This window comes from Delphinus delphis, chromosome 12, assembly GCF_949987515.2.
Source record: "Delphinus delphis chromosome 12, mDelDel1.2, whole genome shotgun sequence".
Lineage (NCBI taxonomy): Eukaryota > Metazoa > Chordata > Mammalia > Artiodactyla > Delphinidae > Delphinus > Delphinus delphis.
Genome location: NC_082694.2, coordinates 89,063,310 through 89,083,932, shown reverse-complemented (window position 1 = coordinate 89,083,932; position 20,623 = coordinate 89,063,310). Strand labels below are relative to the sequence as shown.

The window sequence follows — 20,623 nt, the reverse complement described above, 5'->3', positions numbered from 1 at the left end:
ACAAGAATATTAAGTAATACATACTTTTCCTGAGAAAAAATGTTCTCCTAGAATAAACTGTTCCTTTAAAACTGGAACTCAAAGCGAATGCAAAGCAGAAAGCACACCCACGTGTTTCCTCCAGGGAACTCGATGTCCCGGTTTCCTCCAGGCAGGCGGTATTTTCTACCTTGACGCACACACACAGAGAACCTGCCTGCCCTGAGCACCGTCTTCGTCTCGGGTTTGGTGGGAGACTCACGAGCTCCACAAGAGTAAAATGTGCCTGCACGTGTGTGTACATGTGCGTGTGTGTGCACAGATGTGTGTGTGTACACGTGTGAGCGTGCGTGCGTGTGTGTGTACATGTGTGTGCGTGCTCCTGCCTGTGTGTGCCTGCATGGGAGCCTACGTGTGTGTGTACACGTGTGAGTGTGTGTACGTGTGTGCATGTGTGAGTGCATGCGCGTGGGTGTGTGTACACGTGTGTGTGCATACATGTGTGAGTGTGTGTACATGTGTGTATGGAGCAGGGGGAAGGCAATTTCAGAAATAAACATGGATTCTGTTTCCAGAACCTGGAGAGGTGACGCTGAGGACACAGCCCCACCCGTTCCCCGGGGCAGACTCTCGGTTTGAGGATCTTCTAACTGAGAAAGGAAAACAAACGTTGCCATCGGGTCGGATGTCGTGGAGCGGCTCGGACACCAAGGGGCTCACAGTCACAAAGCTGGCCCCGATCCACAGGGCTGGGCGCACCCTCCAGGTACGGTGACAGGCAGGTGACGGGAGAGGCTGGGGAGAGCGCGGGGGTCGGGCTCGGGGGCCCCTCCTGCCTCAGTGCCCGGAAGCTGACCCCTGGGGAGCCTGGCTTCTCCCTCTGAGCTTCCGGGACTCCGACGGCAGGGCTGGGATCCGATGCCCCCGACGCTCGCTCAGCCCTAAACTCTGACCCCTGCAGCCAGGGCTGTGGGCCGTCCCACTCCTGAGGCTGGAGGCTCAGCTGCTGCTTCCTTGGGCTTTTATTCTGGGAAGTTGGGCCTCTCCTGGGTCAGCAGACGCTATCAGCACTGAAACGGCCTCGGGTCATTGCTGACAGTGACAGGGTCAGCAGTGACAGAGACAAGGTCAGCACTGACAGGGACGGAGGTCAGCGGTGACAGTGACCAGGGTCAGCAGGCACGGTGACAAAGGTCAGCGCTGACAGGGACGGAGGTCAGCGGTGACAGTGACCAGGGTCAGCAGGCACGGTGACAAAGGTCAGCGCTGACAGGGACGGAGGTCAGCGGCGACAGTGGCCATGTTTGCTACAGCATGGTGTCTCTGTAGATTCTCTGAATTAGGCGATTATTACCGCTTACCAGGAAAGTTACCCGCTTTTCCCACACGAAACCACAACCTGAAACGCGGGGCTTCCGGCTGGAGAGCCCTTTTCAGCCTGGACACCGTGGACTTTAGTTTCCATCCTTCATACAGCACTTGACCTTCTGTCCTTGTTAGCAAGCTTCTTACATTCAGAAAACTCATTTTGCAAAGTTATTAAATTGGTAGGGGGGCTCCTGGGTTACAGAAAACACATACAGCTGCACCTGAAAACCAGAAATACTTGTGACTTGACTGTGCAAGTGTCTGAGAAGAAGAACCGCTCCATTATAATGTGCGAATTCGCCCAGCAGTCTAAGTGAAAATGTAAGTTTACTTCACGTTTCAATGAAACTGGTGATGCGTTCATTGTAGGTGTGAGTTTATTCAGGATTTTTATCGGCAAGAATCAAACATTCACACAGACTCTCTTCATGTCTTGGCAAGTCAGTCACTAATGACTAAACCTAAAGGAGAACTTTTTAAAAAATTCCTCTTATCTTTAACAAAAATATAAATAGAGAGGCCGCTTTCTAATCACGTGTCCTGGTGGCAACAGCTGCAAGCCACACAAGCAAAATGAAAAGCCCGCTTACAGAGTCTCCCCTGTCCTACCCGTCCTCGGGCCTGGTGGGGACTCTGGCTGGTCCCCTGGGCCCTGCGCTGTGGGTGTCTCTCCTCGACCTGGACAGAGCATCCCCTTCCTTGTCCGAAAGGCAGAGAGCTTCGGTCCAGGTGCCCCCGCGTGCAGGGAGCGGGGCTGTGAGATCGCAGAGGCCTCCAGCATTTGGGCTCCAAGTCGGCCCAGCAAGGCCACCTCTGGGGACGACTCAGCACCGATGTCCCCAGAGGAGAAGACCCTGCACAGCCGTGCCCGTCCCCCGCTCCCTGTGCCCCATGCCCCTCCATCCCGCTGGCGCCCAGGAGCACCCCGCACCTCCAGCGGGAACTGGGATCTGACGCCCGAGGGCACGGCTGCCACACCCGCCTCGAACCCGGCCACCGGGCTCCACCCGGGGACGACGTCTCTGCAGTGGCAGGGCTCCGGGCACTCGTCTCTCAGGGTAAATTCCAGATTCCTCCGGGGGCCGGTGGGGAGGGTCGGGGTTGGCGGGAGCGGGGAGCCCCAGGGCGAGCCTTTGCCCAGAGGCCCTGCTGAGCTAGCAACCCACAGAGCAAAGCACAGCAGGCAGGCGGGAGGGCCCTCGGGCGCTCGAATCGCAGAGCGCGGTGTCGAGGCAAGGCCCCAGCTGCCGTGGCCGAGCCTACACCTGTGGTCCCATCAGCTGAGTGGGCACTGAGCGCTTCTCCCACTCAGAGCCCTGGGCATGGACCGCTAGCCTCACCCAGAATGTAGACCAGCGACGTCCCCAGGCTGGCTCTGCCCACGTGGCCTGGGGGCCAGAGTCCGGGAGGCTCGAGTGACCCGAGAAGGACCACGCCGGCGTCCCACAGGATGCCACCATCACCGTGGGCGGGAGGGTCCACCTACCTACACGTGGCAGGAGGCCACGCACTTCCCCGGCACAGAGCGCTCCCAAGAGTCGCACGTGAACTGGAATCGGAAGGCGCAGGGCCCGCGGACACACAGGTCTTCACACGGAGCCCATGTGGGCAGACCGGCCATGCGTGGTCGCTGGGTCCGGCTGCCTCTCGCACACAGCCGTGAGGGCGCATCTTCTCCTCGGCGGGTAGGAACGTGCACAGCGGCTCTGCTCCCTTTGGTGCTGGAGCGAGAGGACACTGGGCCCCTGCGCGGGGACCCAGCGGGAGGGGACTCGCTGCACCTCACTGCAGCCTGGATGGGCTGCACCACGCCCCCCCAAAGTTCACATGCCAAAACCCTGACCCCCAGAACCTCAGGACGTGTGTGCAGTTAGGGTCTTTAAGGAGGTAATGTGGGTAAAGTGAGCTCTTCAGAAGGGGCCCAGCCCAGGAGGACTGGTGTCCCTGTAGGAAGAGGAGGTCAGGACACAGACACGCAGACACGCAGAGGACAGTAGGGACACAGGGAAGACGCCGTCTCCAGCCCACGGGACACGCCCCAGCACCCTGGGGTCCGGGAAGGAGGTGAGGCCACGTCTCACTCTGGACACGATGTTTTCAAAGGAGGCGGATCACGTGACCCCGTCTTCGTTTGGAAGGTCGTGGGCAGAGGGAACATCCAGATGTATTTAGTTGTCACCTCCCCCCATTTCATATGTGTTCAGGGGACGACCAAGAAGCATCCACTTCTCCAGGTGTAGAGATGGAGAGTCACACACAGCGTGCAGGGGACCCAGGTCCTGGGGCGACGGACGGCGGGGAACACAATTATTAATGTAGGACACATCCTTCAGAAGCTTCAGGACACACGTCCTGGGGCTTTCATTTCTGTGTACGTGAACATGGGCAAATCATATGCACCGTGACTTTTAAAATACCTTTAGAAAGACGGTCACATCAATAAATTCCCACAGTCCTCGTGACCGACTGGGATGTGTGCGTATGTGGTGAGGGGCTGTCAACGTCTCACTACCTGAAGCTGGAGAATGTTTTAGCAGAACATTGAAAGGGCACATGCTCTGGGCCCTTCAAAGGCAGCTGGAAATGCAACGAATACCTCTCGAAAGTGCAACCCTGAGCTGGTTTTTCCAGACTGACCAAGCAGATAGGTTTCCTTGTGTAACTGTTACTTTAACAAAAGCCAAAATGTTTTCTTTATTTCTTTTTGAAAAGGGCACAATTGCTTTTTAAAAGTCTCCCCAAAGATACCCTTTCCTAGATTGTCTTTAAGCAGTTAGTTAAATGATACAGGTGTTTCAGGAGAGTCCTATCGTTTTTTGTCTGTAACTCGCCAAATATCAGTGTTCTTAACGCACAATATAAAACTGAGCTCGTCAGAACGTTTAATAAACCGGAAAAGCACATGCCGCCTTAACACCCGCTAACATTTCTATCACCCCTTGGAGCGATTCAAATTCACTAAAGGAAGAAGAATGATGCGACCTTCTTCTGTCTCTTCTGGAGGAAGAGGACCTTTGTTTGGGACCCTCCGCTTCGGGGCAGGGCTGGGAGCGCGGACAGTAAAAGCCTCAGCGCACCGGCAAGAGCGAAGCGTCAGCTCCAGGATTCCATCTCAGGCTGATGTGTTTTGCTCAACCCTGTGCTATTCTGAGCCCTCGTGTGAGGACGTGGGGTGGGGACACCAGTGAGCTGGAACCTCTAGAAGGCTCAGTGGGACGTGGGTGCTTCATCCCCACAGGGCACCACGCAAACTCCAGGCTCTGACGCGAGTCACGGAACATCTTGGGCCCGGTCGTGGAGGGCGACTTGAGCACAAGGACTTGCTGTTCCTGGGCGCAGCCAGCCGGCACGAGATGCCCGTGGAAACAGTTACGTCAAGGCGCTGGCCTCTGAGGCTGTGTGCACAAGGCCACCCGTCTGAGCGTCTGCCCTGAGCCAGCCAAGGACTCAGAGGAACATCCGGTCTCCACTGGGACCGTCCTCACGTCCAGGGCCCTAAACACAGGCCGACAGCAGCTGGTGTCCCAGTAAAGAGACTCCTCTGCGTCCCTGTGTGCTCCCTGAACCATCCCGCACGTCACATCCAGCTGCCTCATCTATGTTCACGACTCTCTTCAGGCAAATTCCACCCAAAGTTACGAAAGTGTGTTTCCAAATGCCCCCAGCTGGCTGCCTGGGCACAGCTCCAGTGCCTCAAGTCCAGCGTCCAAACCCCAACAGTCACCTCTGCTTCTCTCACCCGGTTCCCCAGAGTCAGAAGCGGGATCTCCACGACTTCAGGCCAGCAACTCAGCCTGGCGGGGCCCCGGCTCTGCCCCCTCCCTGCTCCCAGGGAAGCAAGTCACCAAGTCCCCGCTTTGCTGTGAAGGGGCCTGGAGTCTTGCCCTTCATCTCACTGTCTCAGCCTGTTCCCACCATTTCAGGGAGAAATTGCCATGACTGTTGACGATTGCCCACCTGCTTTTCTAACTCATTTACTGTGTTACTTTCAAACTGACCTTTCCTGTGCTAATCGTGACGTTCTTGTGCTTCAACTATGTCCCGATGCCTCGCACACGTGTTAGCGTCTAACCTCAGCTTTCCTGGAGGGAGCGTATCCCCAGGTTTGAATAAGGCCCCAAGAAGAGAGTGAAAAAGAGCAGGAAGAAGAGGAGTGATTTTCCTGTAGAAGAAACCCAACACTCAGACGGGCAGTGGAGAGGTCCAGGAACCCCACGCTCTCCACAGACCCGGAGACGTGCTTCACGCCCTCTCAGAGACGGGATGCAGGGCATCGGCCGGGCTTCCTGGAGCCGCTGCCTCTGAAGATGAACCTGCTCTTTCTCATAAGGTGTTTAGCTCAGAGAAGCGAGAGAGAGGACAGTGCGAGCGTTACGAGGGGCCGGTTGCACTTGGTTTCTTCTTTCCCGACACATATGCCTTCTTTCCCTTTCTTCCTCATTCCAGGACCAGAGGTTCAACCTCACATGGACGCACACCTGGCCAGCACACGGCCTTCTGTGCAAACACAGAGGTAAACGTCCAGCCAACCCAGGAACGGGAGCCGGTCCAGCCCAGTGACGTGGGCGGGGAGTGGAGCCTGGAGCCTCCTTATAGCGGGAGGCCAGGCCCTGGGCAGCCGGGCACGTCCAGGGTCACCTGTCCTGTACACCTACCTCTGGCTGAGTGGAGGAGAGGGTCTGGCTGTGAAACATTTTGGCTTTCCTTTTTCTGAGAGAAATCCATCACTGAAACTTGTAAAGCAGTTCAAGGGAGGCTGTTCTGCGGGCTCAGGGCACATCTGGGAGGCTGTCTGAGCAGAGCCGCGGGGCTGACGACGGTTAGGTTTCCTGTGACCTCAGTGCAGAGAGCGCGGCCGGCAGGTGCGGCCAGGGCGGTTCACAGGTCAGCAGGCCCTGACACGTATTCCACCCAGGATGCCCTGTCAGCCGCACCCCGTTTAACAAAGTTCGTGGCCCCAAGATAGCAGCAGAACATCCGAGGCTAGGAGAAGAAAAACTGGGAAAATGGAAACGATGGATTTGGAATTTTTGCTTTGTCTTAACAGCTCCGTAATTCTGAAATCAGTTTATAGGCAGGAAAAAGAATGTTGTAGGAAATCCCATGTGCATTTAGAAATTTTATTTACCTCTTTTCTAAAGGCTAAATTCCTTGTATTATTCATTTTTTAAAATTCTACAGAGATGTGTTATGGGAAATAGATTTGTTTTATTCCCTGTAATTATCCCCAGAAGTTTTATGGCATTAGGGCATCACCATGAAATAAAACAGGTTGTCACTGAGCTATTCTGGTGACCACAGCTGCCCAAGAGGAGGGATCTGTTTTCAAATAGTTGGGCGGGTAAGGCCTGTCCACACCACAGACATGTGGGTCAGAACCCCCCAGCGCTCAGACCCAAGCTTCTGAGAGCAGCTGCCTCGCAGGGACTAGCGCGTGGAGGGTCGTCAGCAGGGACTCTAACTGAGCGGCTGACCGTGCCCTTGACCACCTGATGCTCTCAATTCCTCTTCAGGATGGGAGCTCGTGCCGTCCTGGGCACCACGCTGGCCGTGGCCTGTGCCGGAGCTGTCTTCTCTTTCATCCTGAGACACAAGGACCTCTTTTGGGGTGAGTAACAATAAATTATGGTCTTCTGAAATCATAACGTTATTGTTCCCAGCAACCAGAACAGGAAGCATCGAGGGTTCTCCAGAATCAGGTAAGACCTCTTCAGTGTCTCTTTCACTTTCCAAGAAAAGAACAATAATTCTTGAGTTTAGAAGGATTAGAATACAATTCTTTCTGAAAAATAACTGATTTTCCTATGATTACACAATAGAAAATTTCCATTTTTACCTACTCATATATTTGAAAAACATTTCTTTGGGCGTAGTTGTTTGTTCCTGTATCACAAAATCATTTTTCATTAAATCACTTCTGTGCTGTATTTTCTGGAATCAGGGTGCTACAATGTCAAATTCCATTAAGAAAGGTATAGCTATGCTGTGGTTGAAATCATCACAGCTCAAACTCTGCTTCTGTTTTGAAAAAAAAGGAAAAAAAGGTCCCAAACACGGAGAAGGGATGTGACGGGAGCAGGGTGTCGGAGGGCGTTTCGAGGATGCTCTCTGGTCACCAGCCTCTGCAACACGGGCCCCCCGGGCAGGCTCGCCCCTCTGGACTCTTCAGGGCTGGACATTCTGCTCCCCTGGCCTCTCCCCCGAGCCCCGGGCCCCTCGATCACCCTCCAGGCCTGATGGGCGGCCTGAGTCCACGCAGCCACGTCCACCCCAGGGTGTCTCCTGCTGAGAGCCGCGGAGTCTCCAGTTTCATTGAACACGGGGGCCTCAGGGCCACATGAGCAGTTGCACCAGAGTCCTTTGCAGACCCGTATGCTCCTTAAGGAAATGGCCTGGGCACCAAGGCCATGAGGAGGCCGGGGTCAGGCTCTGTCCCCACCCACTACTGACTGGGCCACTCTCCTGTCTGTAAAATGGAGAAAACCGGAAGATTCTCCACCACAGCTCCATTTGCGAGTGTCAGTGAAGTACTGAGTGCCTCGTGCCTGGACAATACGAACTAGAGAAAACAGAAACCATTCCATTTAAATCCCCTCCAGCCATGTGGTCCCCCTCCTCCCAGCCCAGCAAACCCACCGCAGCAAAGGGGTGCAGCAAACGCTTTGCGAACGGGTCACTGCATCTGATATTTACCACAGTCCTAGTTCTACAGAACCGTAGTGACAGAGGTGTCGTGAGTAAAAGCCATTCAACAGAATACAAATCTATCTGCTCACTAGACTTTTTGGTTTTAGAAATCATATATTTTTTAAAAATTGGGAAAGTTGTGTCTACAGCTTTGCTAGAGCAAGTTTTTACTGTTTCCCCATCTCTAAGAGGTTATTTTTTTCCTCAGACTTTCAGTATATATATAACTAATGCACAGTATAGCATCTGATAAAAATGCTGCAATTTGGAGCCTATTTTGAAGCTGGCTAATTACTTGTTTGCTTTGTAAATTAATTATTTAGAAAATAATTACAGTGTTTGCATTACAGTGTTTCACTTTTACAGCCTTTAATACAATGATTTTTTTTCCCAGTTGACAAGCCAATGGTCATTTTAAACAAAATCATTGCGCACTGGCTAACTTCCTTTTTTATTTAGTTATTTATTCATTTATAATTGAAGAAGAGCTGATTTACAATATCGTGTTAGCTTCAGGTACAGCAAAGTGATTTAGTCACACACATACACTGTTTCAGGTTCTTTCCTTACAGTTTATCACAAAATACTGAGTATAGTTCCCTGTGTTATATACAGTAGGTCTTTGCTGGTTATCTATTTTATATATAGAAGTGTTGAACTTTCTTTGAAACATAACTTTTATCAGTCACATTTCTCTGTAGCCAAAATTTCAATGACGGTCCCACCAGACTTTTTGTCTGCGTTTGGGTTTATATCACTTGTGTTCACAGACTTTGTGACACGAGCTGCTGGATTGCTCCCTGTCACTTGTTCAGAACCGGCTGGGGGCCCCAGGCATGAGGACCAGGTCCGGGCTGGACCACAGACGTCCATCTCCACCTGCCAGTGGGGTCCAGTCACCCGTTCACAGCTTAGAAAGCAGAGGTCCCGAGGGTCTCAGAGACGGCAGAGCTGTGGCCATGCTCACCCTCACCTCCCAGGTCTGCACGTGGAAACAACACACACGTTTGAGCCTGGTTGATAAACACTCAGGAACAGCTGTCCTTAGGTGTCACATCAGTTTGTGAACCGTAGGCAGGTTTGCACAGCAGGAGTTCAAGTCCTCTCGCAATAGCGCGTTTATCATGGAAAGCACGTGAGTTCATCACCTCACGGACTGGGGTTCGTTTCTTGTGTTTGTGCAAAGTCAAGATTTAAGTGCAATCATCTGTGTGTTCCAAACATCATAGCTGTTACAAGAGAATCAGATGCAAATGAACAAGAGGCAGCAGAGGCGTTGCTGCAGATGGGGGATTTGGGAAGCCAGCCTGATGAGTGAATCTGTTTCACAAGGGAAGTTGGCAGACTTACTCCAGTTCATTGGGTTTCAGCAAACAGGTATCATTAAAGTCAGGACTAAACACAGAGCTCAGAGCAAAACCACGTCCTCGGAGTTAGTCGAGAGTACAGCTCAGAGAGGAAGAGTCCAGCACTCTTGCCTTGTTTTTTTAGTAGTCACTCTTTGGAAATAAGTGACTTCCTTCTTTCTGGCCTGTAATGTTTTCTTGCATAACGGCTTCCTGAATTCCAGCTCTTTCCATATGAGATGCCCATGTACGGAGGGGACCTTCTAGGGGTAGCGCACCCCCTCGGGTGGTACCCGTCTTCAGAAGGCTGATGTCTCCAGATCAGACAATCAGGAAACTCCCTCAGATTTAGTTTTCAGACCTGAACAGAAGAGGTTAGGTTCCAGGTCTCCCAGTCTGTGGTCCTACGGTCGGATGCTGCGTCTCTGGACGCCACCCCGTGCCCCGGTAGCTGCTCAGCAGCAGCTGAAGGAGGTGATTGAAGAGCCAGGAAGGGAGATGAGCCTGACACCCCACACGGTGAGGAGGAGACGATACGGGTCACATCCACCCGCTACTGGCAGATGGCAGAGACTGGAGGCAATTCAAGACGAGAACTACACTTTTATGGGGAATTTTCAGCACAAAACTATATTTCTTATGCAATACCTGAAGAGATAATACTCTGCAAGCCTGTAACACTATCTTTAGGACCTCGGTAAACTACTTCATAGGAAGGAAAGATACTGGAGAATAAGTCAGATACAATCGATTACGCTTAAACGACAATGTGAATATCGCCAAGAAAAGGAAGGATCTCTCTAGCAACTGTTAATTCCAAAGACAGTGGTGACAGACAAACAGTTTTCTTTTTACTGAATCCGTTCTCAAATACTGCCAAGTGCCTGCGAAGAGCCAGTAGTGGATCTCATTGCAGGAGACCTAAGAGGCAGGGGGGTCAGTGCATTCGGCCAACGCAGGGCCAGGCTGACCTCAGGAACGAAAATGTGGACGGAGGGTTTGGACGGAAACGAAAGGAAGTACATGAAGGTCACAGGGCCTTAAACCCCGAGCTTTCGTGGGGCTCCCAGTCCTGAGAGCTGAGTGAAATCCCCCCCAGCCCAGGGCAGGGGTCCCTGAAAAGGCCTCTCCTGCGGGTTCTGCAGCCCCAGGCTGGTGGCCCCTCTGGGGTCCCCCTGACTCCCCCGCTCTGCCCGCTTCCTGTGCCGCACGCCCACCATGTGCTTCAGACCCCATGGCAGGAACCCATGGCCGTGGTGGCCTGGACCCGGCCGAGCTGAGGCCGCTTCCGCCCCGTGTGCCCTCCACCAGCCCGGGGTTGGAGGAGCGCAGGGGGCACAGAGGAAGGGCCAGAGGGAGTCACGCTGTGGAATGTGCGCTGATGGCTGGGGAAGGACACTGAGGGGCTGCAGGCGAAACCCGACGTCCTTCAAGGTGCCTTTGTGGGTCCACCGGGGGCGAGACCCCACGCTGGGCTCCTGGATGCAGGATGGACTCTGACAAGGTCTCCGCCTCCCAGGAACCTGCCGTCTGAATCCCCCAAACTTTTCTTACAGTTTCGAGTCCCTTTACTTCTTCTTGCAACAAAATCTTCCGTTAAATTTTAGGACAAGAGCTATCTGGTAACTTAATCCTCCTAAATTTGCTCAGGAATTTAATGTATTTTCTGGAATACGCTATGCCTATGGAATTCTAAAGATATGGAAATCTGCCATTTTGAAAATAGCTTTCTTTCTACTTAGATGTGTAACGTTCAAGAATATTCTGATATTCTATTTATTCTTAGAAATGGATGCATTTCCTTTGATGAAGTATTGATTACGCAAAAGGTAATTTAGTAACAGAAGTTACCTGTGTGCATTACTGGAAGGAGTTGCCTACTTCATGATATTCATTTGGAACCTCACGTTTTAACCCCAAGACGGAATCTTAAATTATTTTCTTAGTCTGTTTGGGCTGCGATCACAGAACCATGGACTGGGGGACTTATACACAATAGGCCTCTGCTTCTCTCAGTCTGGAGGCCGGAAGTCCCAGATCAAGGCTCCAGCACCTTCAGATTCTGGTGAGGACGCTCCTCCTGGTTCACAGACGGGCTCTTCTCACTGTGTCCTCGCCTGGAGGAAGGGGCGGGAGCTCATGGGTTCCTTATACGAGGGCAGGTACCCCATCATGGGGACTCCATCCTCACGACCTCATCACCTCCCAGAGCCCCTCCTCCGGACGCTGTTCCATTGAGTGCTGGGATGTCAACATACAAATTCTGGGGAGACGCGAGCATTCGCACCACAGGACGTGTTAAACATGCCGTGCACTGAAAACTAAGATAAAAAATAAGGGTCTTTTCACTGCAAACTGCTGTGGTTTATCAAACTGGAGTAGTTTATCTTCTCTTAAACGCACAAGTTAAAATAGGCAACTATTATTATGAACGTTCTATACCACTGGTTTAGGTAACCAAAACTCTCACGAAAGAAGTTATTCAGAATCCCTGGAGGTGGCCAGGGCAGGTGAGAAGTAGAAATGGCCGGGCTGCCCGCGTAAGATGGTGCTGCGTCCCTCCCCACCCCATCCCCAGGGTCTCCGCCAGCGAGGAACCAATACTCACGTAAGATGGGGAAATGGACCCAGGACCCCACGGAGGAGGGGCCCAGACGCCGCGTGGTTGTCACTGCATCCGGCTGCGCGTGGCGGGGAGTTTGTGAACTTTGCGTTTGACGGTGGGATGCTTCGTTCGTAGGAGAGACGGAGGAGTGTCGAGTCAGGGGCATCGTGGAGGCGAGCAAGCTGCTGGTGGACGAGGCCGTCTACTCCACGATGAGAAGGTACCGTCCCGGGAGTGGGAAGGAGGTGCGCCGGCTCCTGGGGCGTAGCGATTTGCCCATTGTCTTCTTCACAGTGTCCTCCACCTTACAAATTAGGGGCTGAGACTCACGTGAGCTTATTCTCGTTTCTGGGGTCACATGCAAACAAGCGAGAGGAACCGTATTCAAATTCTCTCTCTAGCAAAACAGAGCAAAGGGCAGTGATGCAGCCAGGGGTCAATATAGCCTGGTTCAAAAGACGGATGAGGGAGCCTGGCTCCTGCAGAACTGGCCTCAGACCCCGGGGGCAGGAGGGGTCCAGACACACGGCCCCAGCGTCCGGGCTCTGCGACACAGCTGTAACCTTACCTAGGAATTAAATCTGCCCCGCATTCCTTTTAAATCATTAAGAAACACCTTCATGTTAAATATAAAAGTGACATCAATATTAAGAATATTATAGTCTCACATTAGATGTTCGTAAAGCAAACACGACAAACACACAAGAACTTAAAAAGCAGGTTTTATCTTCACAAGTGTGTTAATTTACTGGAATCTGACTAATAATTATTTAAGGTCTCAAGATACAAAATATCACAAGGCAGAGGTCGGTTTACTTCAAATTTCTATTATTCCACCAGAAAAAGGCCCTATTTTCCATATTGGCTGCAATTAAGTTTTGCTTATTTTATAAAAACTTCAACCAAAGGGGAAAGAAAGAAGAAATCTCTTGAAGTCTGGCTCTGTTAGTGTGTCCACGACTATGATGTCAACTATAGGGGGAAGAGCTACTGACAACCCCTATGGAGAGAAGGCGCTGAGCCTCCTTGGACCCCCTGCAGCGAAGGCTGCACCGTCCTTTCCTGAGGTGACCTGCTTTCTCCCGAGGGGGAACTGACCTTTTTGCAAAGCCTGTGGCCTGGGGGCTTCGTTTCATATGTAAATGTTGAAACAAAGGCTACTCGCTGACTGCGCTGCACAGTGGATTTTAGTAACAGCAGAAGAAAAACAGTAGAAACCTGGGAATGAGGCTGTGCCCACTGAGACCTGAGCAAACAGGGAGGTGAGTTCCAGGCCCGCACAGGCCCGCCTGCTGCCCTGGGGCTCCGGCCGGCCGCAGCCTGGGGAAGGGCCCGGGGTCTGGTGTGCGGTGGCCCAGGAAGATCCTGTCTGTTTTCTTATACACCAGCTCTCCTGAGAAGGGGCCCTGACTGCCTCCCTCCAGACGGCTCTCCAAGGGTGTCTACACAGCCAACAGCCTTGGAAGACAGTTTTGTTCACTGTCCGACGTGCGGTTAAGGACTCCTTCCAGTAAAGGCCAGGCTTCCTGTCCTCCCAGAAAGACCCGGCTTCCTCTGCAGGACCAGAGCCCGCGGGCGCTGCCACCGTAACAGATCACCACAAACTCGGTGGCTACAACAACGTAATTTATTACCTTACCGTCCTGCGGGTTGAAGTCCAACACGTACCTCACGGGCCCAAAACCACAGTGTCAGCAGAACCATGTTCTTCCTGGAACTTCAGGAACAAATGTGTTTCCTGCCTCTTCCACGTCCCCGAGGCCACCTACATCCCTTGGCTACTGGCCCCTTCCTCTGTCTTGGAGCTGTCACATCCATCTCCCGAGCTCCCTCCACTGTCACCTTCCCCTGCGGCTACCCTGGGCCCACCTGGGTCATCCAGGATGAGATCCGCTTTTATGATCAACTGAGTAGCAACCTGATTCCACCTGCAACTTAACTCCCTTTGCTGTAGAAGCGAACATGTTCACAGGCCTGAGGGTCAGAACTTGGATGTCTTTGGGGGCCAATGTCACATCTCCCGCGGCGTCCAGGGTGTGGAAACACACGCCAGCATGGGTGGGCAGCCCTGAGCAATGGCCTCATTCGTCTCTGAGCCTGGAGCCCGGGGTCTCTGAACCTGGTTCCCGTGGGAGCTTGTAAGGAAAAGCTCTGCCTCTCAAAGTTCACGGCCTCACAGTACCTTTGGAAAACACGCTGGCAAGCCCAGCCCGCTCCCACGTTAAGTTCTCTATCGTGTACATCTATACGCGCCCTGGCTGGTGTCTAGCGTGCCGTGCATGTAGGATCTTCGGTTCTCAACGCCGTCTCTGTCAGTCACGGGCTGTCATCCTGGTGCACCGCCTTCCTCATCTGTAAAATGGGCCCGCCAGCACTGGTCTCCTGCGCTTTGGTGAGCAGTAACTGCAGACGTGGGGCAATGTGGGTCAGTGCTCAGCCGGCACCTGCTCGCCACCTCCGCCCAGGGGGCGCCGCACATCCCAGGCTGTTAGTAACAAGGGAAACGTGTGAAGGATCCACGTGCTCAGAGCTGGCAGAACAACTGAAGCACAGCTGGGCCATTTCCCCAAGACCTCAGGGCTGTGAACCAGAAACCCAAGCAGCAGTGGTAGGGGGTGTCCTGCCCCCGAGCTCTGCCCCCACGGCTCTCAGGTTAGGCTTAGAGCTGGTTCTCACACGGGCTCCTGGGGCCTCAGTGGTGCAACCCTGCAGGGGCCACCAGGTGACGGCAGCTTCCTGCACAGGCCACCTGGGTCCTGCCCCTCCAGGGGTCCCCGGGCCCTGAAATGCTGGTGGGCAGGTGGGTCCCCTGTGGTGGGAGATGCTGCAATCCCGAAGGCCGGGGACCCTCGTGAGAGGACAGAGGGATGGGAGGGTGAGGGGCGCCCACGGCAGGACTTGCAGTTCTCGCCGCCAGCAGCTCCGTCACCTGCTCAGCTGTGCCGTGAGATGCGTGACTGACACGGACACAGCAGGGTCGCAGCCTCAGCACATCTGACCTGGGACCAGGACAGGCTGCTGGCTCTCCGAGCCCCATCCATCAGCTGGATCCCTCATGTCTAACTGGGTTGTTTTCTCAAGTTACAAAATCAATTTATTTATCCACAGTAATACTCTCAGTGAAACATTAATTAGCACTTAAAATACCCTTAAATAACACTAAAAATCAGTATTGCACAATAAGCTAGAAAAACTATCAACATAAAAAGTGAGACGACCTTATCTCAACAAAAATTTAAACTATATTACAAAGTGACCAAGAATGAATCAGCGGCACACACACAGATGAGCCATTGTCAAAAGGGTTCGAAACCAACTTAACTTAGTTTTCATGGCAATGTATGGTACAGGCATAGGCAACATTAGCAAACCCACTCACTAACTGGACTTTGATGAGAAGGTTGGTCTCACACAGCTGTTATGAGGATCAAATGAGTTGGCTACGCATGTTTGTAAAAGACAAACATCGGTCATTCTCCTCACCTATCAACACTGGAAGATCGTCTACACTTGGGTCCCAACCCTTCACCAAATCCCACGGTCCTTGTGGACGGGGTCCTTGAATCCCCACCTGCCTGTCGCCGGGCAGGTACTAAGTAAAGGTGCATGTGATTGATTAGTAAGTAATTACCAAACACCATAAAAGAATAATTGACTTTACATCTCCTCTTTGTGCCCAGAAACCTCCACAAAAGAGAAATCATTTCTCCGTCACAGCTTCTGTCTTTTTCCAAACTCCCTGAGCCCACCAGCCGCGCGGCGTCCCGGGCGGCGGACATCATGGAGGTGTCGGTGCAGGAGGCAATGAGGAGGGCTCACCTCGGGTCTGCACCGTCTGGGCCGCCCACAGGTGAGCACCCGGGGGAGGGGGCAGCTCAGGGCCGGGCAGGGCTGCGCAGGGGCCGGGGGAGTCCCCGCAGGGCGCGATGCCCACTCGTTCACAGGACAAATGAGCGGTTTTTAAGAGGCTCAGTAGCTTGGTTTTGTTAGTCTGGGAAATCACTGCTTCTCTGCTGTTCAGATGGGGTTTGGAGAAGCAGCTCGATAACCTAAGTGTCCCGCTCTGTGGTAAGAAATGATCGAGGGATACTTTCAAGGCCCCGACCGACCTGGTTAAAACCTGGGGGAAACTCACTTCTGTGGGACGCAGTGTGTTCCAGGGAGACGGGGACAGCAGCCCCGCTTCTCCTGAGAAAACTGCCTCAGGGTCCTGCTCAGGCCTCTGGGAGCACTGGCCGTCCACTCGGCTGGCCACAGGCAAACCAGCAGACACGAGGGGCGAGCTGCATCCCATCAAAGGCTCTGTTGATGTTAAGATACTGAGTGAAAGTGATTTCGATCATAGGCATATTTCTAAGTCCAGTGATGAGGAATTAAAAAACAAGATTATTTTTAATGAACTTATGGAGACTTTTTTCAGTGTGGTACCATGAACTACTTGGTCTGAGTTTTTCCTCCCAATTAGCTGTAGATTAGTTTAATGCTGATTTACTTAGCTTTTAGAATGAGACAGACTCAGCTAAATCGGGATTAACCTGAATTCTCAGATACTAAACTTAGAAGTTAAGTTTCATCAACTTTATAGCAACCAAAGATCCATTTGAAATGTTTTTATTGAAGCAGTTGAAAACTGTCTCTAAGGACTGTTGGTCCGCGGTCCTGTCTCGGTGCAGCTGGGACTCCGGGAGCAGCGACTGCAGTCAGAGGTCCCGCCGGCCTCGGGTTCACGGTGTACAGTCGCAAGGCCATTGCCCAGGTCTGCGGGTGTATCTGACTGATGGGTTTGGGCCAGGCTGTGGTGCAGAACTGAAGAACCCCATAGTCTAGGATGTTTTCTATTATTTCCACTATCAGCATAGCCAATCTAGAAATTTCAGAATTAGTAAAAGTGAAAGGATCCAAATGTTTCCCCATCAGTTCATCACCAAACAGTATCTACAATCAAATGTTGGCACCCCTCCCCTAGGGATGTTTCCTAACATTGGTTTTGTATTAACATAGCTATGATCGTGGTTCATTTTTTTTAAATAAATTTATTTATTTATTTATGGCTGCATTGGGTCTTCGTTGCTGGGCACAGGCTTTCTCTAGTTGCGGCGAGCGGGGACTACTCTTTGGTGTGGTGCGCGGGCTTCTCATTGTGGTGGCTTCTCTTGTTGCAGAGCACGGGCTTTAGGCACAAGGGCTCAGTAGTTGTGGCACACGGGCTCAGTAGTTGTGGCACACGGGCTCAGTAGTTGTGGCGCACGGGCTCAGTAGTTGTGGCAAATGGGCTCAGTTGCTCCGTGGCATGTGGGATCTTCCCGGACCAGGCCTCAAACCCATGTCCCCTGCATTGGCAAGTAAATTCTTAACCACTGCGCCACCAGGGAAGTCCCATTGTGGTTCTTTTCATGGACTTTGTCTGTTAGACTCTCGCATGTGCTTGAGCGTTTCCTGATACAAAGCTTCACCTTGTTAAGGAATGTGTATTTCTCTATCGACTAAATAAAAATTGTAGTCTAAGCTTCATTTAACTGTCCACGTACAGTCATTCCATAGAGGTTGTTCAGTGAACATTAATTAAGCTAGTTTTGTTTCTCTCTAATTTGAAAACGTGATGCGTGTCTTCCAGTGTTTTTCTATCTTGATTTCATCGGGATCTGGCCAGTTTTATGGCATTATCTTTGAAGATTTATACAAACCATCTTGGAGAGTAACCAGTGATTCCCTCTACCAACAGACAAGAAAGTGGTCCTTGCTTTGATTTGTCAAATAAACAGCAACAAAAATGGCAAAAAATAAGAGACTGTTTCCTGGGGCCCTAACCTAGAAAGATTTATGAGAAGGAACCAAACATCAACATGAAGGAGAAAAGAAGGGTTTTGTAGATGGACACGTGGATACTGTTAGGAAACTTGACTGAGGTAGGGTTTGCGGGGAGGATAAAGGCCAGGATTCGCCGTCTTCTGAGGTCAGGGCGTGGGCCCCCAGCCTCGGCCGAGCAGCACGGCAGACGCTGGAGATTCCGCGAGCGAGGCCGCGGACGCCTCCGAGAAGTGCTGACCTCTGGAGTCACGGCTCTCAGAACTGCTTTTCTGAAAGATCGCAAAGCAAAAATAAATTTTAAACCCCACATTCCTAGCAACGAGGACACTCAAGGGGGTTAAATGAGAGAGGATTGATTTCAAGGAGAAGGAAGGGCTTCCTGCAGAGAATGAGGAGGTTTCTGTGGGAATCCCGATCACATTAGAACGTTTACCCCGTCAGGTAGGTTTGTTATCACAATCGAGGGCTGAAGCTTTGGTGTTTGTTCCTTAGATGTTTTATCAGAAGATCTACTGAAAACGATTGCAAACCTGTCCGGATGCCAGCCCTACATGCTTCCCCCCAGATGTCCAAACACCTGCCTGGCAAACAAGTACAGGCTCATCACGGGCGCCTGCAACAACAGGTAATTCCTCAGTGCCCTCGGTCTCACCTGTAAGTTGTATTGGAACATGACAGGCGTCATCAGGGCAGAGTCCCCATAGATTGTTTGAGGTTTCATTGAAGAAAGTGGACAATATTGACTCCATTATATTAAGAAGTGGTCAAGCCTCTTCCTTACGCCCATGTTTCCAATACTTCTGTGTGTATCTTTAATAAGACACAGATTTTAAAGTCTTCAGCTCCCTGGCAACCAGGTACCACTTTTACCAGCGATGGTAATCATAAACTTCAGGTGTCCCTGAGGTCATCCCAACTTTCTTCCATTTCTTTTTCTGTGTATTTGCTGCCCACTCTCAGCCACGGACTCAGGCCGTCTCATACTCTGATCGCTCTTTCCAGAAGGTCAGTCCGTTCTGGCAACCCCCAAACATTCCAGGTGACCCCAACCACCTCTGGGCCCCCGGCGTCCCCAGGGCCCCATGTGCCGTGTTCTGGGGAAACTGTACTTGCAGGTGGATGTGGGGTCATGGACGGCAGGACCAGGGTCAGGGGTCTCCTCTGCCCACGGCGCCCCTCCCGGCTCCGCTCTCTGCTGTCACCCCACCGCCCGCTGAGGAGGGGGCAGCCAACGCCCCCTGCTGACGGGCTCTGGGGGACGCACCTTCCAGGGAACTGTGGGTGGAGGCCGAGTCCCTTTCTTTCCTTCCGTGATGACGACTGAATCTTGTGTCACAGTATTTACAGCAACTAGATCCAAAGGACCAGCAGGGACTTCATACTTTTTTTCTGCCCCAAACATAGCATACCTGCTCAGAAAACTCAAGTGATACCACCCTGAAGCCTCGCTAACTGTTTTATAAATGAGGCACAAGGGCCGCTGAGTATCGGCCCCAAGGTGGCCAATTCTCTCTGCAGGCTCAGACTTGATAGTTCAAAACCTGCCCACACCAACCTCAAATGTTCACACATCCACTTGTTATAAAAATAGCCCCCAGAGCAGATTTTCAGCTGCCTGGTGTCTGAGAGACAGCAGCTGGTGTTTCAAACAAATCCCAGTGACGTGGAGCCGCGGGGGGAGCAGACACCTGTCCCCCTCGTGAAACTCCCCTCCAGAGACGTGTCCCCTGCTTGTCGTCAGCCTTGCGACCATTTCCAATGTGGTCGTCAATCCAGATCTACTAAAGGAAGCACGTGCTGGTGAAAGCTGACCTCTGGGGCCGCCGCGGTTATTCTGCTCCGGCCTAGCAGCATCGGAGAGCGATGCCGGAAGCCTGGAGGGGGCCCCGCCTGGTGGCTGCGAGGTCCCCACATGGTGCCCCTGGGTCCTGCCGAGCAGGCTGCGCTCTGACCCGACCAGAGGGTGAGACGGTCACAGAAACCATGTGATGTCCCGGGAGCTGCTGAAACATGACCGTCAATCAGAAAAAACCACAAACAAACAAACAAACAAACCAACCCAGTCCCCTGAGCAGTTAAATCAGCATTCTCGTTATTCTCAATTGAGTGAAAGAGCTTCACTTTATGGAACTTCAATAAAGACAGGCCAACTGAAACAGATCAGAACTCCGTATTAAAGCTGACTTACTGCAGCTGATTAAATGCATTACTGTCCCATATGGTTTTGCAAATTAAGCCCCTTTGGTAGTGCTGGAGACCAACGGAGTATTAAAACTAGAATGATCCCCACTTACGTCCCTTCAGATGTGCAAAAGTAACCATCACCACCTACTGCTACTCATCATTCCTGAGTGGCCCCTGGACACAGCGGCAGGGCTGGGAGTGAGCCACAGAGTCCCTTTTCTCCAGCGTCAGGGACCCCGGGGTGTCCCTGCCTGAACTGTGGTCTCTCGCCTCAAACAAGAGCTTAGACGGTTCTCGGCAGCCCGTGGTTCCTTTGCTTCTGGACAGAGCATCCAAACCAGCCCCATTTATACAAGAATGGTGGGCGGACGTTGTGTCTCCAATGGTACAAAATAATTTAGTGTCAAAACAAAGCAACTAATTCTTCAATATTTACATTTACAAATACTTTAAAAGTTTTAAACATCCTTTAGCTTGCCATGATTCTTGTAGACTTCACTCCCTAAATGTTGTGTCTACACATCAGATGCGGGAAAGAATATTAGAAAGCCTAGATCCCAACCTTTTCCAATTCAAATGCTTTTGCTACGTGACCTCAAAGAACCCAGCAAAGTTGTCTCCTGTCCACCTGCAAACTCCAGCCTCA

General features: G+C 52.0%; 1 protein-coding gene across 1 annotated transcript in view; it reads left to right on the top strand.

The window, feature by feature from the left end:
• Positions 1-668: 668 nt before the first annotated feature.
• The window catches only part of TPO (thyroid peroxidase), a 38,288-nt gene continuing 18,333 nt past the window's right edge, over positions 669-20,623 (top strand). Inside the window, exons 1-5 of the mRNA XM_060027645.1 lie at positions 669-745; positions 6,861-6,955; positions 12,121-12,205; positions 15,666-15,835; positions 18,286-18,418. Coding sequence (XP_059883628.1) covers positions 6,862-6,955; positions 12,121-12,205; positions 15,666-15,835; positions 18,286-18,418 — 482 coding nt within the window. The 5' untranslated portion in view covers positions 669-745; position 6,861. The remainder of the gene's footprint in view (positions 746-6,860; positions 6,956-12,120; positions 12,206-15,665; positions 15,836-18,285; positions 18,419-20,623) is intronic.